General features: G+C 45.7%; 1 protein-coding gene across 1 annotated transcript in view; it reads left to right on the forward strand.

Moving 5' to 3' along the window:
• LOC308610019 (GRB2-associated-binding protein 3-like) overlaps positions 1–16,843 on the forward strand; it is a gene marked incomplete at its 5' end in the record, with an annotated part of 55,151 nt that extends 38,308 nt beyond the window's left edge. The window contains 6 exons of the mRNA XM_081259288.1: positions 1,855–1,910; positions 2,387–2,606; positions 4,770–4,851; positions 5,843–5,945; positions 14,807–14,923; positions 16,231–16,843. Of these exons, the coding sequence (XP_081115414.1) occupies positions 1,855–1,910; positions 2,387–2,606; positions 4,770–4,851; positions 5,843–5,945; positions 14,807–14,923; positions 16,231–16,347 (695 nt within the window). The 3' untranslated portion in view covers positions 16,348–16,843. The remainder of the gene's footprint in view (positions 1–1,854; positions 1,911–2,386; positions 2,607–4,769; positions 4,852–5,842; positions 5,946–14,806; positions 14,924–16,230) is intronic.
• Between the last annotated feature and the right edge of the window lie 1,427 nt (positions 16,844–18,270).

Raw genomic sequence — 18,270 nt, forward strand, 5'->3', positions numbered from 1 at the left:
GTCTTTCTCTTTCTGACTTACTTCACTCTCTGTATGACACTGTCTAGGTCCATCCATGTCTCTACAAATGACCCAATTTCATTCCTTTTTATGGCTAATATTCCATTGTATATATGTACCACATCTTCTTTATCCATTCCTCTGTTGATGGACATTTAGGTTGCTTCCATGTCCTGGCTATTGTAAATAGTGCTGCAATGAACATTGGGGTTCATGCCCCTTTTTGAGTTATGTTTTTCTCTGGGTATATGCCCAGGAGTGGGATTGCTGTGCTGGGTCACATGGCAGCTCTAATTTTAGTTTTTTAAGGAACCTTCATACTATTTTCCATAGTGGCTGTATCAATTTACACTCCCACCAACTGTGCATAAGGGTTCCCTTTTCTCCACACCCTCTCCAGCGTTTGTTATTTGTAGACTTTTTAATGATGGCCATTCTGACCGGTGTGAGTAATACCTCATTGTAGTTTTGATTTGCATTTCTCTAATAATTAGTGATGTTGAGCATCTTTTCATGTTTTTTGGCCATCTGTATGTGTTCTTTGGAGAAATGTCTATTTAGGTCTTCCACCCATTTTTTTATTGGTTTTTTTTTTTTTTGATATTGAACTGCATGAGCTGCTTGTATATTTTGGAGATTAATCCTTTGTCAGTTGCTTTGTTTGCAAATATTTTCTCCCATTCTGAGGGTTGTCTTTTCGTCTTGTTTATGGTTGCCTTTGCTGTGCAAAAGCTTTTAAGTTTCATTAGGTCCCATTTGTTTGTTTTTATTTCCATTTCTCTAGGAGGTGGGTCAAAAAGGATCTTGCTGTGATTTATGTCAGAGAGTGTTCTGCCTATGTTTTCCTCTAAGAGTTTGATAGTGTCTGGTCTTAATTCCATCAATCTCCATCACATCTTTCTGAGCTGGGAGTTATTCTCTTGCTTTAAGATGATGTTGACTCTTCAGTTTGTTTCTCAGAGGCAGCCTGGCTTTTCACATGTCTAAGTTCTAGGAAGACATTTTGCTCTGGTCCCCACGTGCTGAGGGCCCATTTTGGTGGTGTTCCCCACCACCAGCCACCATCTCCTCCTGTGGGCTCTCGCAGTCCGGGGCCCCTGACTTTCCTCCTTCTCCACTTGCTCTCTCTCAACATGAGCCAGTGCTCATCTTCCTACTCTTTGAATATTGAGAGTCTCTAGGATTTTATATTTAAACTTTTCTCAACATTTACAACCTAGATCATCTCCTCTACTCTTAGGTTTTGACTGTCATCTCTAAGCAGGTCTCATTTGAATCGAGGCCCATATATCTTGCTACCTTCTGGACATCTCCTATTTCAGTTCAACAGTTATTCTAAGTTTATGTCACATCCGTCTCACAAATGTCTGATCCTGGATTCATCCAGCTCTCCTCTCTCTCCGGATCTGTTCCTGAGGCGCTGACTCTTGCTTCAGAAGTTCATGGTCACCGATTCGCGCTGCTGCTCTGCAAAGGCTTTTATTCACCCCGTGCTCCTGCTCATCACAAGGGCTATTTCATGCCTGCTCCCCTCTCCTCAAACCTCCAGCTCTGTCTCTACCATCTCTAAGTGCAGAAAATTCATGTAACAAATGCAACGAGCATTTGTTAATTACTTGCTCTGACTCTCCCCAGTTCACAGAGAGAACTGAAGCCGTCATACAGCAACCTCTTCAAAATCTGGTCCGCTTTCCATCTGTGGGGGGAAGGTGTTCTGACTGCCCAGCTAGACTCAATAGCAAGTCTCTCTCCCTCTCTGGAGCTGCACACAGGGCCCTGAGGCGCATAGGTACTTGGAGCCTAGTTTCAACTGATGTTGTCCGCATTTTTCACCACCCTGCTTGTTTCTTGCAGGTGATGTAGAAGGCCAATCTTTAAGACACCGAGATAAGCGGCTAAGTTTAAATTTGGTAAGTTTGGTACTTGAGTTTCTTTCAGCCTCAATTTTTACCAAAAAAATACCCTGACCTACTTATGTTCCCATGATATCTTTTGAGACAGCACTGTGAATCTCTGAGGAGCCCTCCAGTCTCCCATCAAGGCTTAAACTTGTCTGGGAGCTACTGGACTTTGTGTGCTGTGAGGACCCTGCCAGTTCTAATGGTCCAGAGGCTTCCCCAAACTTGGGGTACCTGCTGAAGTCATCACATGATACTTAAAGCATTTGCATAAATTCATTAACCTCTGTCTTCCAGCATGAGATCTAGGCGAATCATCACCTACCTCACATGATAAGTCCAGAGGCAGAGCTTGAGTTAGAGGCTTGTCTGACTTTCCTAAGAAAATTCAAAGTTATTCTTGGATAATCTGCAACTGAAATGCCATGTGCAGCCGAGGCTGCCCACTGGAAGCAGTTTCCATGGCTATTCTGTGCTTTCCCTTGCAGCCGTGCAGGTTCTTCCCGATGTCCCTTCCGGGTTCTGCCAGCACTGAGGACAGTTACATGCCCATGAGCCCCCAGGCCACCGCCTCTGCTCTCGGACCCCACTGCAGCCCTGACGACTACATCCAAATGAGCTCAGGAAGCATCTCCAGCCCATTGCCCGAGCTCCCGGCGGACCTGGAGCCTCCCCCCGTGAATAGAGATCTCAAGCCTCAGAGGAAATGTAAGTCACTTCCCCAGGCCTGCTGTGCGGGACTGGGGAGCAAGGTCTGGTGGCCGTGTGGAAAAGCTTCCGTCCTGACCGTCTCTGGGAAGGGGACACTAGAGAAACCAGCCCAGGGGCCTGGGAAGCACAAGGGCAGGGAGAAATGGCTGGGATTGAGTGGGGAGGGCTGAGGAGCCCTTCTGCCCCAGATCCTAAGGATAAAAGGAACCGGGGGACTTGCAATCACTGTGGCCTGGCAAATGCAGCCTCTGAAGCCAAGTTCATTCCAGAGGACTCATCTTTGGCTGCTTCCCTAACAAAGTCCCAGAAATAAGTGAGGATGGGTGAGAATGGAACCCACCTGTCCTCTCTTTGTTTAGACAGCACTTAAATGTAATCACAGTGTCCACCTTGTGTAAGGCAGCCAAGAATGGCCTTTGACACTGATTCCTGAATGTAGACCTGGTCGTATGCCACGTCGCTCAGTGCCCTGCTAGTGCCTGGCAGAAGAGGTGTGTGGGGCGGGGGCATGTGGAGATGAGCAGCCGGAACCGGCAGGGAGGAGGGCGAAGAGGGGACGAGCAAAAGCAGGTCAGAGTAACTTGCTAACTTCCTTTTTCGCTCGTCGTCACCTGCCCAGTAGGGCTGGGCGATTCCAAGGAAATACCTGGTACCGTGACCGTGACCCCTGACAGTCCATTGGCTCCATCGCCGCCTCTGCTGCTTCAGGTGGCCACGCCCAGAGCTGGAACTAAGTCGTCTGCTTATGTCCAGTCCACTCCAGCCTCCCTCTCTTCAATTCGAGTCAAATCACATTTCTGGGGGAGGCACAGATGAGGAAGCAAGCAGGGAGAAAGATATGTCCAAACCACCTGGAAGAAAAATAGTTATTCAATAGGTACTAAATAGGAGAACAGACCCTGTCTCGTGAGCTTTAGAGGAAATAGCCATTCAGGCTGGCCAGAAACCATTTCACAGGGACCTGTAACTTTGAGGTAGATACTGTTGTTTTGCTCAGTGACTTTTCTGTAGCAATGCTGTGCAACAGAACTTTCTGTAATGAAGAAAATGTGGCTGTTGAACAAGTGAAACGTGGCCAGTGCAACTGAGGAAGTGAATTTTTAAATTTCATTTAATTTTAACGTATTTAAATTTCAATAACCACATGTGGCTAGTGGCTACCACGTTGGATGTTAGAGCTCTAAAAGACCTAGTGATGGAGGTGCAGAGATTTTGGTTGGACGTGTGGTTGTGGATTAATTGGGACACCTGGGCCGGGAGGGGCTGGTTCTTACACGTGTGGCTCCAGGGATGGACCCTGTGGCCCAAGTGAGAGAGGCAGGGGGTGAAGCCAGGAGGCGGCTGGTCAGTGAAGCCAAGGCCAGGGTGCATCACAGCCAGGAGAGACCTTCTCCCCGGGGACTACACGACGCATATGTCCTTTCCAGCTCAGCACCTGGCAGGTCTGAGGCTCCTGGGAAACTGATTGAGCAGCACGGAAGTCACTGGCAATATGGAGCGGAGTTAAACACTCTCCACCTGTGTGGCCTAGTGAGGAAAGAGCTAGAAGACCAAGCAATAGAGGAATACACTCACGGCCAACTCAGCAAGGCGGGCAGCTAAGGCAGAATGGGATGCCGAGGCTACTGCAGTGAACAAGCCAGAAAACCCTGTGCTCCCAGAACGTGGTCGGTCTAGAGCCGAATGAGATCATCACAGCTGAATGTATCATCACGAAGTGGGCGAGTGCTGTGAAGGGTAAGCACAGGAACTCATGAGAGCCCATGAGCTGGGCCTTATCTTGCCTGGAGGTCAAAGAAGGCCTTCCTAAGCAGGACATGTTGAGCTGAGATCCGAAGATGACTCTAACTAGACAGACAGATGGGGAAGAAAGGTACAGTTTCAGTTTGGGACACCTAGAACCATGCCTGACAGTGAGTTCTCAATAAGTGTGTAGTGACTGGATGTAAGCCCAGCTGATGATGTGGCCACTGGCTCGGTGGTTGTCCCCTCTACTCCCAGTGAGGCAGGGAAGAGTAGGACAGCACAAAGCATGCTCATCATCAGCACTGCTTGTAAGTAAATGTGGATCTGATGGAATGTCATAGTTTTATATTCTTCAGTTTCTGGCCTTGAACCCCTGAGAACTTACCATGTTGGCTGTCATGTGTTATCTTGTAGCACGGTCACCTCCCCTGGACCTGAAAAGCCTCTCCACCATCCGGGAACACACGGCTCTCACCAGGACCCGCACTGTGCCTTGGTGAGTCTTTGATTGCTCATAGGGGCCTCATCTGGTGCACTCCCAGCGTTACTCAGGCCTCGGTGGTTAAAGGTAGTCGAAGCCCACTGGATCTAGCTTAAGCCGAACAAGGGATGGGATTTATTATCTCGAGCTGGAAGTGTTTTGTAGGTCACAGAGGAAGGACCATAAGTGAGTCTCCCAGGACAATGGAATCGGGAATGAGAGTGCTGCTGGGAACCTGTCTCTCACGTCTGCTTCTCTGTTGCACAATCCTCACGGCCTGAGATAGCTGTCCCTTAGATCCTTATTTACATGCTACAACCCTAGTACCAACAGAGAAAGTTCTTTTTCAATCCCAATTCACATGGGCTCAGTAGACAAACCCCAAAATGTATCTGCACTCTCTCATCTCACCTTGTAGCAATTTCAGAGTCCTTGTAGGAATTTCAGAGTCCTGAGCCTGGCCTGGGAGTTTCTTAGTTCACCCTATATGCCGCAGGACACAGTGGCTCTGTAAAGCAGAATTCTGCAGTGAACTACATTTCCAGACAGAAGTACAGAGCCTTGGCCTCTGCTTCTGACTTGGGAGTATGATGAAAGTGGATTTGTAGTCTTGATCTCATCCTATCAAAGGAATGACCACACTTCCTTACTTTTCCTGGTTACTCTGAATGGAAAGAAGAGAGCCTCAAAGGAGCGTTTTTGTTCTGTTTTGTTTTTCTCTAAATGATATGATGCCTTGGTCTCTTTCTAGAAAGCTCATGAGCTGTGTCACATGGAGGGCCTGGAAAAAAATAGCCTTTGAGAATTGGGAACCCTTTGCCCCATAGCAGGATGGCAGCTGTGGGGTAGTCTCTCTCCTGGTTCAGGAATTGCTTTGGCCAGGAGGAGGTTGCATGGGGAAGCGGGGGCGAGGGCCGAAACCCCAGAGGGGCCATGTCAGTTCTTGGCTGGCTTTCAGAGCAGCTGTAAGACATTGCTTTGACCTCATCTATATTTCTGTTCTTAGCAATCGAACCAGCTTTCTCTCTCCAGAAAGAAATGGTATTAATTCTGCAAGATTTTTTGCCAATTGTGTTTCCAGAGAAGAGGAACAAAGCTACATGCAAATGGTAATCCTATATTTTTCACACTCTTCGTATTCTTCACCCCAATCTATATTCTTATCAGTTCACTATAAAGGAAACATAGCATTCAGAAAGTCCCGTGCAATCTTAAAACAATTACTTGACTGTAATACCAGCTTACAATGTTTTCCAGACGGGGAACAAGTTGTTATGAAGTCGGTTTTCTTTCCTGCGATATTCAGCTCCTCGTACCATTTTGAGGCCACAGTTTTAAGTGTACCCAGGGCTGCAACGTGTAATGGGAAAATGGAAATGCTAGCGGTTCTTTTCACCATGGCTGGGATATCGTGTTTGACCGCAGTAGCTTTGTAGCTCCCTGTATGTCCAGAGTCTAAGCTGTGAAAACTCACACATTGGATGTTCCCGTCCACCACACCACCGGGTAGCCCTGCCCTGACTGCCTCCGAACCTTTACCAAAGATAAATCACTTAGAGTCCCGTTGGGAGGGTGGCCCAGTGTCCCGGGTCATGGATGGGTCTAGTCTCTGGAGACTCCTGGTAGAGTCTTTCTGTGGCCCAGAGTGCACAGAGACCCGATATCTCGATCCTTTGATGAACGATTTATGGTTCAATCTCTCCTCCTGCCCTGTGTTGTCCCTTCCATTCTCTCTACTTTGGATTCTGTTGAGAATGGGTTACTGAAGAGAAAGAGGGTCTTTTAGCACCTCTGGCAATTATCAGGCCCTTTAGCCAGAACTTTAAAATGTAGGGAACTCTAGAGAGAATCTCTGTTTAAACTATGAAATTTTGAAAAACAGATCTTAGAAGGACAGTGTTCAAGGCACTGAGACTATATACTTTTCAGAAGAGAACTCTGCCTTCCTATACGTGACAATAACAGGCATTTACAATTCTCAAAACAGTCATCTCCAGTGAAGCAGCAATTAAATGCTTCATTTTGCCTTTCTATTTGACAGATTGTTCTGTGAGTACCCATATGCAGGTGGAAAGTGACTCATATCCAGTCTGCTGTGGTATTCCCAATATTTTTCACACTTAGTAATGGCCCTTGGGAAACCTCTAGAAGAAAACACTCTTATAAAAGATACTGCCCAGCTGTGCTTTGTCTCCAGAGAACAGAGAAGGGAAGTGAATCTATAGCCTCATAGAAGCAAGTGCAGAGTCATTCCAGACACTAACCGTTATTTCTGATCTTTGAGGTTGTGAGAAAGACCAGTGTTTCATTAACAGCATAATTCAGGATTGCTTTCTTGCCTGTATATAGTCATTGATTAATGACTCTCTCTGTACATTACTAGGCAATATGACCCAGTAGATTAAGAGCCCAGAAAACTGGCTGAAGGAAGGTAGCTCTGAGGGAACCACCACATAAATGAATTTAAAGCCTTCCCACCTCATTCAATTGTGTGTTTTAAATTCAGTAATATGATATTTTCAAATGACTTTGATTTACATTATTTCACTTGTTCCACAAAACAACCCATTTGGTAGACAGAACTAATATGATTCAGTTTCGATTTTGCACATAATCATATGCATAATTTTTTTCTCTTTGAGGACAAGTTCTTATCTGAATGTAAAAATTTAGGCTAGGGGCTGAAATACAAGTTTTGTTTTATTAAAGTCACCTATTCTTCCTTAGCTACTTTATTTTTTAATGAAATATGGTTGACGTTCAACATTTTGTTTGTCTCAGGTGTACTACATAATGATTGACATTTGCATACATGAATGAAATGATCACCATGATAAGTCTAGTAAGCATTTGTCCCTCCATGACTTACAACAATATTATTGATCCTGTTCCTTACACTGTAGAGTACATTCCCATGGGTTATATAATGGGGGTGTGTACCTCCAAATCCCCTTCACTTTTTCCGCCCACTCCTCACCCCCTCCCTTATGGCAACCACCCATTTGTTCTCTGTATCTATGAGTCTGTTTCCATTTTTTGTTTTTGTTTTTGTTTTTGTTTTTGTTTTGGCTGCATTGGGTCTTCATTGCTGCACGCGGGCTTTCTCTAGTTGCGGTGATTGGGGGCTACTCTTCATTGTGGTGCACGGGCTTCTCATTGTGGTGGCTTCTCTTGTTGTGGAGCACGGGCTCTAGGTGCATGGGCTTCAGTAGTTGTGGCTTGCGGGCTCAGTAGTTGTGGCTCGTGGGCTCAGTAGTTTTGGCTTGTGGGCTCTAGAGCGCAGGCTCAGCAGTTGTAGTGCATGGGCTTACTTGCTCTGCAGCATGTGGGATCTTCCCGGACCAGGGCTCAAACCCGTGTCCCCTGCATTGGCAGGTGAATTCTTAGCCACTGTGCCACCAAGGAAACCCCTGCTTTTTGGTTTTTGTATTTGTTTTATTTAGATTCCACGTATGAGTAAGATCATGTAGCGTTTGTCTTTCTCTGACTTATTTCACTTTGGCATAACAGCCTCTAGATCCACCCATGTTGTCATAATGGCAAGATTTTTTTTTTTTACTGGGTAACATTCCATTGTGTGTGTCTCTCTCTCTCTCTCTCTCTCTCTCTCTCTATATATATATATATATATATATATATATATATATATGCAAATGTACATATACACACACACACACATATATATATACACATCCGTATACCACATTTTGTCCATTTATCTGTTGATGGACACTGAGGTTGCTTCCATGTCTTGGCTATTGTAAATAGTGCTGCAGTGAACATGGGAGTGCATGTATCTTTTCGAATTAGTGTTTTTGTATTTGGGGGGGATAAATACCCAGAAGTGAAATTACTGAATCATATTTTTAATTGAGGAACCTCCATACTGTTTTCCATAGCAGCTGCACCACTTTAGGTTCTCACCAACAGTTTAGGAGGGTCCCCTTTTCTCCACATCCTCACCAAATTTGTTACTTGTGTTCTTTTGATGATGGCCATTCTGACAGGTGTGAGGTGATGTCTCATTGTGGTACTGATTTGCATTTACCTGCTGATTAGCGATGTTGAGCATCTTTTCATCTATCTGTTGGACACAGGTATGTCTTCTTTGGAAAAATGTCTATTCAGGTCCTCTGCCCATTTTTTAATCAGATTGTTTTTTTGATGTTGATTTGTATTTGTTATTTGTATATTTTGGTTATGAACCTCTTGTCAGATGTATCATTTGAAAATATCTTCTCCCATTCAGTAGGCTGCCCTTTTGTTTTACTGATAGTTCCCTTTGCTGTGCAAAAACTTTTTAATTTGATGTGCTCCCTTTTATTTATTTTTTGTTTGTTTTTCTTTCTCTTGCCTGAGGAGACATAACCAAAAAATATTGTTAAGACCCATGTCAAAGAATATACTGTGTGTTTTCTTCTGGGAGTTTTATGGTTTCAGGTCTGGTATTTGTCTTTCATCCATTTTGAATTTGTTTTTGTATATGGTGTGAGAAAGTAGTCCTGTTTGATTCTTTTGCATGTAGCTGTCCAGTTTTCCCAACATTTATTGAAGAAGCTGTCTTTTCTCCATTGTATATTCTTGCTTCCTCTGTCGTAGATTAATCGACCATACAAGTATGGATTTATTTATGGAGTCTATTCTGTTCCATTAACCTATGTGTCTGTTTTTTTGCCAGTACCGCAGTACTTTGATTATAGTATAGTTTGAAATCAGGGAGTGTGATTCCTCCAGCTTTCTTCTTCTTTTTCTTTCTTTCTATATATATATTTTTTGCTGCACCCTGGCTTTCTCTAGTTGCAGCGAGCGGGGGCTACTATTTGTTGAGGTGTGCAGGCTTTTCATTGCAGTGGTTTATCTTGTTGCAGAGCAGGGGCTCTAGGTGCAAGGGCTTCAGTAGTTGTGGCTCGCGGGCTTCAGTAGTTGTGACACACAGGCTCAGTAGTTGTGGCGCACGGGCTTAGTTGCTCCGCAGCACGTGGGATCTTCCCGGACCAGGGCTCGAACCCGTGTCCCCTGCATTGGCAGGTGGATTCTTAACCACTGCACGACCAGGGAAGTCCCTGTTCTATGTTTTAAAATTTGATGAAGCACTTCAGTAGGCAAGGTACCGTGAAAACCACATGACCACCATATAAAAATAATCTTAAAATGGTAGAGAATATAGTTTTAAATGTATTTTTTAAATCCAAAACTCAACTGCCAAGAAAGGAAAGGGGATCTCTCAGGCCAAAAATATTGAGAAATTGCAAATCTTGAGAATCAGTAGGAATTACAAAAAATAAAATCACATAAGGAAGTAAGTCATTATTAGAAATATTAGATTTCACATATAAAATAACTATGTTTTATATATTTAAAAAATAAGATGAGGAGTTGAAAGTTGGACTGAGTCACAAGATACTATTTAAAAATGACCAGGTGGGGGCTTTCCTAGTGGGGCAGTGGTTGAGAGTCTGCCTGCTGATGCAGGGGACGCGGGTTCCTGCCCCGGTCGGGGAAGATCCCACATGCCGCGGGGCGGCTAGGCCCGTGAGCCATGGCCGCTGAGCCTGCACGTCCGGAGCCTGTGCTCTGCAACGGGAGAGGCCACAACAGTGAGAGGCCCGTGTACCACAAAAACAAAACCAAAAACCAAAACCAAAACCAAAACAAAAACTGACTCAAGTAAAAACAGAAAACACAAATTATTAGGGAAACTGAATACGTAGGGAAATTTTTACTACAAAGGATCACGAGGCCCCCAAGACTTTACAGAAACTTTCTATCAGAAGGAAGCGATCATTGCAGTCTTATATAAGCACCTCCAGGGAATGGCAAAAAGAGGAAATATTACCCAGCTTATTTTATAAAGCTAAAATAACTTGATACCAAAACAAATAGCACTAACATAAGTAGAAAACTTTATAGCAATCTCACTCATTCATGCAGGTTAAAAAATCCTAAGCAAGAATAAGTCCAACCAAATCTTGCACGTGAATGTTCATAGCCTCGTTTTTCATAATGGCCAACCAGTGAAAGGAACCGAAATGTTCACCAAGTGATGAATGGGTAAATAAAATGTGGTCTGGCTACACAGTGGAATGTTATGCAGCCATACAATGAAATCAGATATCCATGAAACAACAAGGATGAACCCTGAAAGCAATACGCTGAGTGAAAGAAGCCAGTCACAAAAGACCACTCTTTGGGATTTCTGGACCCAATTCCAGGATGTGTGTGTGTGTTGGTTGGGGTGGGTTCCCACATAACACCAAGCAATTCTCGGACACCGGCAGGGTGTCCAAGGATTCAACTCAATTCTGACACTTTCTACCAGGAGGTAGCATCAGATTCCACAGGTTAAGGGTTCAGTCCTACAGGACTGCCCACCCCTTCCAACTTCAGCTGCTAGTCACAATCCCAGGTTGTTATCTGTGCTTCTGACTGACTGGCTACAGATTGGAGGTTCCCATGTCCCCCTCCTTGGGTTTGACTCATTTGCTAGGGCAGCTCACAGAATTCAGGGAAGCACTTACTTAACATTTACTAGTTTATTATAAAAGGATATGATAAAGGATACAGATGAACATCCAGATGGAAGAGATGCACAGGCCGAGGCATGAGGAAAGGGCCCAGAGCTTCCACGCCGTCACCAGGGGCCACTCTCTCAGCACCTCCAGGTGTTCACCAACCAAGAAGCTCTCTGAACCCAGTGCTCTTGGGTTTTATGGAGGCTTCATGATACCGTATGACTGGTTAAATCATTGGCCGTTGGTGATTGAGTCAAGCTCCAGCACCTCCCCACTCCCCGGAGATCGGGTGGGAGCCGGGGAGTGGGACTGCAATTTCCAAGCCTGTGATCTCATGGTTGGTTCTCCTGGCGAGCAGGAGGCACGTTGTTAGGTGCCACCTGAAAGTCACCTCGTTCCTATAGTGAGACATCTCTGTCATTCTCAACACTTAGGAAATTCGAAGGGTTTTGGGAGCTGTGACCCAGGAATTGTGGACTGAAGACCAACTATATATGAGAAATAAATATTTGGTCATCTGAATGACCAAATATATATTTCTTGTAAATCACAGTATCACAACCACATATTGTATGATTCCATTTGTATCACATGTCTAGAATAGCAAATTTATAGAGACAGAAATTAGATTAGTGGTGGTTGCCTAGAGCTTGGGGAGATAGTGGGACTAGGGGATGATGGCTAAGGGGTGCAGGATTTCGTTTTGGGGTGATGAAAATAATCTAACATTGAGGTGATGATTGCACAAATATGTGAATAGCCTAAGCACCACTCCCCGGAGGCTGACCACTGTGGCTTCCCCTCTCCTACTCCACACAAAAGATGAAGTGTAGTCTCTGGAGAGAGTAAAACAAGGGGTCTCTGCCCTGTGGGGTGCTAGACACATCTGACCAAGAATACTAGGCTAAAAACAATGTAAGTAAATATGCACAGTAGATACACGAGCCTTTCCCAAACCCTTTTCCAGTGGCTCTCTCCCAGAATGTTGACAACCAGACCTTTACCCTTGGGTCTAGAGATTCGAAGACAGTTCTCTGACCTACTTGAGCAGCCCAAGAGGCGAGACATGGGTCATAATATTAGGGGCTCCCCAAGAAAATCGTCCAGCTAGGTCACCTTGCAGTGAACCCCACAGCTGACAAGCACCACCAGATCAGCGTTTTGGTCTTCCACACTTAAATGTGAGCAGACAGCCAATGATTTGGTCAGACATCTCAGGGAAGCTCTAGCATAAAGACAGAAACCAAACAAACGGACTGGAGGAAATGAAAACTATGCCAGAAGGAGAAACATTTTTAAAAAAATCTATTGTTCCATATATATGTGTCAGCATACAGTATTTGTGTTTCTCTTTCTGACTTACTTCACTCTGTATGACAGACTCTAGGTCCATCCACCTCATTACAAATAGCTCAGTTTCGTTTCTTTTTATGGCTGAGTAATATTCCATTGTATATATGTGCCACATCTTCTTTATCCATTCATCCGATGATGGACACTTAGGTTGCTTCCATCTCCAGAACATAGGGGTAAGACAGGAATAAAGACACAGACCTACTAGAGAATGGACTTGAGGATATGGGGAGGGGGAAGGGTAAGCTGTGACAAAACGAAAGAGCGGCATGGACATGTATACACTACCGAACGTAAGGTAGATAGCTAGTGGGAAGCAGCCGCATAGCACAGGGAGATCAGCTCGGTGCTTTGTGACCGCCTGGAGGGGTGGGATAGGGAGGGTGGGAGGGAGACGCAAAAGGGAGGGGATATGGGAACATATGTATATGTATAACTGAGTAAATTTGTTATAAAGCAGAAACTAAAAATAAATAAATAAATAAGAAAAAAAATCTATTGTTACAAATATTCCCTGAGAGATGAGCTGTTACAACCATAAATTAAAGGAATCTATCAAGTCACTCAAGCACATTAACATGCTAAAGGAGAGAAGTGATGTGATTGTCTCAGATGCAGCAAAAATATTCAGTAGAACTGACCACCTATTCACATATGGGAACGTGATATGTGAGCAGAGGCTGCATTACTGGGGAAAGGAGGGTTGCCCATGTGGGATACAAACAGAACAAAAGGGAATTAATTGTATCCCCGGGTCACCACCACATGTTAAAATCAGTTGAGGCTAGATTATTGCTTAAATGTAAAGGACAAAACTTTATAACTTAGAAGAAGATGTGGGAAAACAAATTACAACCTCAGCATAGGAAGAATTCTTTAAACAAAATACAAGAGCAAGCTCCTCAGGAAAATATTGATATATTACATTGAAAGCGAGAACAGTTCTTAATTTAAAAAATACCAAGAAAAACCCACTGTAGACTGTGATGGGCTATTAGCAACACACATAACCAACAAATGATTAGTCTCTTAGATGTGTGAGGAAGTACGGAGGAAAATCAGAAAAATACAAGCACTTCAGTATAAAAGTTAGCAAAACAAAAACAAACCTAAACACATAATTCACAGAAGAGAAAAAAATAAATGACCCATAAACATATGAAAGGATGGCCAATTAATTAAATTATCAAGGGCGTGGAAAATCAAATCACAGTAAAATACCATGTTCGACATATCAGGCTGGTGATAGTCAAGTTGAAGGGGCCCACATCCCAGGGACACCCTAGAAGTTCTTCCACAGGTGCATGAATGCTCACAGCAGCATTGCTTGTAAGAGCCGCCAAACTGGAAACAACTCAAATGTCTGTTGTTGGTAGAACAGTTAAATAAATTATGCAATGGAATCATGTATGCTAAGGAAAATGAATGAAACAGGGCATTGACATGGGTGAATGTGAAGTATGTAAATGGAGCGCAAATTGAAGACACCACAAGTGCATACAATACGGTTCTACTGATAAAAGTTCAAAACAGGCAAAACAAAACAGTAGGCCACTTAAGGACATTCATAAAACCATCTTTGAAAAGAAAAGTGGTAAACACCAAGTTCAAGATAGCACTCACCCCCTTGGGGGGCAAGAAGGCAGCAGTAGAAGGGGGCCCTCGGCATGGGCCGTGTGTGTCATGTAGTGGTGGTATATTCTGAAGCTGGATGGTGATGCCATGGGTGTGTGTTGCACACGTTATCACTGTTTGTATTGTATAAAGTATCTTTAAATGCATTTGGGATGTCTTTACTAAAGCTTTCATAAGTGTGATTGACCTTTTCAGGATTTAAAGTCTCTAAGGTATCATGGGCCTGTCAGATCCCTAAAATGATTTCTTCTTGGGGCAGATTTTGGCCGACTGCTTCAATGGTGAATGAAGGCATAGCCTCCTGTGCAGGCCAAATGGGCTGTATTGTATTTCAAAGCCAGCTCTCCTTCCGAGGTGCAGGCTGAGCTGCACGGGACTCATCGGGCCGCTGTTGTCCAACGGCAGCTGCTCCTCCCCTGGCCAGCCCGGCCAGAAGTTGGTAACCCGCATCCTGTGACGTTGGTTTCTAGGAGGAGCACGGAGAAGCCAACTTGCTGAGCAGTGGAGCTCTGACGTGGACGAGGAAATTCAGCCTGGACTATTTAGCCCTGGACTTCAACTCAGCGTCACCAGCCCCTGTGCAGCAGGTAGGAAGTACTCTTGAGTCTGAGACTTGCCAGGAGATCCCATTTCGGTTTGGATTTTGTTTGGATGATTCCACCATGGATGTTCTCCTTGCAAAGTCTTAAACCTACAGACACGTACAGTGAAGAATCTTAAAATCAGCCCTAATTCTGCCTCCCAGAAGTCCTGGTGTATTTCCCTCGGGGGTGGGTTCTTTGCACGTCTATGTGTAAATGTATGTAGTATTCGTGCTCTTCAAATCTTGGACCGTAAGGTTTGCTGAGAAATTGCTCTGGCAGAGATGAGGGTGGGGTAGAGTGTAGTCCAGCCATAGGAAGGGCCTGCTGAGGAAAGAAGTAACAGTCCCGCTTGGCTAGACTCTGGGGAGTGGTGACGGAGCTCTCAGCTGGCTTTGAAACAGCTCCGTAAAGGGCCTCAAGTGCCAGGTTGGGCAGTTTTGACTCCTTTGAGCGGCATTCTTGTCTGTGGAGTGCTCAGCAGAAATAACGCCTACGTTGAAGCCTGTCGTGAGGATTAAGTGAGTTAATACATGTCAGGGACCTTAGCCATTGACCGGTGTCACTCACTGCCCAGGGGAAGCCATGGAATGAATGGCTGGTAAGCAGTGGACGACAGCTAAATAGTTTTTAGCACGGGATGGTCATAGTCTAGACTGCGCTAACAATGTATTGTTTGATGAGAAAAATCACCTGCTGAACAGAATATACAGTATAATTTCACTTTGTGCGTGTGGAGAAAAAAAGAGTCTGGGGGGCTTCCCTTCCCTTTGGCTGAATGACCTCCCACTTCTCCTTTACCTTTCATTTCATTCCAGACACCTAAAATGATACTCCAGCAAAGCTGGTCAGCAGGATAGACAGATAAGCCCAGACGGTGCATTAGTCAGCTCTGGTCAGCTGTGCAGTGAAGACAAGCCCCGAATCTCTGCGGCTTTCGACCGCAAAGGCTTCTCAGTTGTGGCCTGTGGGACAGTCCATCACGGTCCCCACGTGAGGCATGCCGGCGTCGTGGCAGGGGAAAACGGGAGAGTGCAGGATCACAGGACGCCTGTCTTCTCTTTAGGAGGGGCACCCGTCACCCCACGCACATTATATTGGCCAAGGCGAGTCAGCTGGCTAGAGCCAAGTTGAAGGGAGCAGAGGTGAGGAGAGATTTACACACGTTCACACGCAGCATGACGTTTCTGCAAGTGACGACCCAGGGGGGAGGGCCAGCCAATACTCGACACTGTAATCCACCAGAGACTGACTGACGTTGTGCCGAATTTTTAAATTTGATGGAATGAAACCTTTTTCTTCTCCCCCTTCAGAAACTTCTCTTTTCAGAGGAGCAAAGAGTAGACTATGTCCAAGTGGATGAGCAGAAGACGCAAGCTCTCCAGAGCACAAAGCAGGAGTGGACGGACGAGAGGCAATCCAAAGTGTGACGGGGCTGGGCTGCGGGCAGGGGGCTCTGAGGGAGGCCAGCCCTTGTCACCGGCCACACTTGCCCCTGCCGAGCCTCAGGCCGGTGGACTGGGATGTAGAAGACTCCATTCGGGCAGGGTGGGAACAATCAAAGCAAAAGTGGCATTAGAAATCTTCTCCAGTGGAGCCCTTGACGTGCAGATTGGAGCCAACAGGATGACATCTTTTGACTCCAACGCCTGAAGTTTCGATCTCTCTCCTGTGCTTCCACTGGAATCATAAATGACCCTAGGAGAGATGCGCCTGGACACCATCTTGTCCTCACCCCTGAAGACACAGTGCAAGACACCAAGCCTAGTGATGGTGGCAGAAAGACAATGCGAGTGACAGGAGCCTTGAGTCCCGAGGTCCGTGATGGGCCTATCAGATGACACTGGTGGCTCTAAGGACAGCGTGCTTGAGCAGCCACCTGTGGCTGGGCGTCCCACTGCTGTTGGCCTTTTCCTGGCATGCTTTCACACGCATCGTCTCATCTCTTCCCCTCAGAGACCTCGGAAGCTAGGCTTGGCGGAGATCACCGCTCCCACTTTGAGGAAAACAATACCAAGCACCAGAGAGGGGAACGCTTGACCCAAGATGACTCATGGAGTGAGACAGCAAGTCAGGCTCCTTCCGCCGTCTTAAGGCTGCGTCCGTCGCTTAGGGTAACTTCGGAGACGCGTGGGAAACACGTGCAGACACGGGATGACTCATCATCTCCTGTCCCTTTCATAGGATCTCGAGCAGGTGCTTGTATACTTGAAAGGTATGCCTGTCGAGCCAGGGTTTCTTTGTATGGTCTTCAAACAGGGCACTCTAACATAATCAGCAGTTACCATTAGAGACACCTCCCGACAGTCAGTGTGAAATCCGTTCTTGGTTCACATGGTCCCCTTGCCGTGTGTGTCCCGTGAGCTGGCTAATGCTGGCAGAAGAATCTTTGCCACCTCGGGGAAAGCTATCCCTGGCCATCCTGTGCTGCACTCAAGCTTCTGAGTGACAGTTATGATCCAAAACAAAGCCAAAAAACAGACCAAACGCCGGTGACTTCAAGTCTCAGGTTTCCTGGCTAATTTTCCCTTCTGCTTTAGTGGTGACGAGCCCCTGAGACTGCACACGTTCCCCGCAGGCAATGAAGGCATCTTGTCACTCCTTCCTTTATGGGGCGCTGGGGTTCAGGGGACGCAGACAACAGGCTCGACTGGGCTTGGAGTTTTGCTTAACGCCCATTCCCAATCCTTCTGAGCACCTGCAGCCAGAAGACAAACCTCGCCAACTGGGTAGTAGGCAGGTTCTGGCCCACTGTTCTGCCACGGTGGCTTATATACGAGGATGCATCAAATAGGCGGGCAGGTCTGCGGCAGCCAGGGTTAGGCAGGGCACCTGTAGGCTTTGCTGCAGGGTTTCAGGGTTTCAAACTGCTCCGAAGGTAAGTGCCAAAGTCTTGGTTTTCCAGACCATAAAAGAAGTAATTTTGATGTTCAAAGCAGCACGGTCTGGTGACATCATTTTCTTCCCAGAGCAAGATGGGGGCCAATTGCCAAGGGATTTAACTGAGTTAAGAGTCCTTAGTGAGTTTGGATGGAGCCACGAGAGGGCTCCCTGAGCCTACGGCCTGCTCCACGGCCAGAGCCTGTAAAGAGCTGCCTTCTTCCTTCTGTGACTTGCAAGGAGTCACAGAGCCTCAGGCAAGAATCCAGGGCTACAGACGGCCAGTTCCCGTAGATGGTGGCTTCCTTATGTGTGGGCCACCTGTGTTTAGCTCACTGATTGCCTGACAAAGGCCAGTGCAGAAAAATTGTACGTCCAAGTGTCAAGAACCTCACCAGATTGAAGAGAGATTGGAATAGTAAATGCAGCTGAAATTTTGTCGGCAGTGAAATGTCATCCAGTTGACCAAAAAA

Source organism: Mesoplodon bidens (genome assembly GCF_964165515.1).
Source record: "Mesoplodon bidens genome assembly, contig: HAP1_SCAFFOLD_159, whole genome shotgun sequence".
Classification (NCBI taxonomy): Eukaryota; Metazoa; Chordata; class Mammalia; order Artiodactyla; family Ziphiidae; genus Mesoplodon; species Mesoplodon bidens.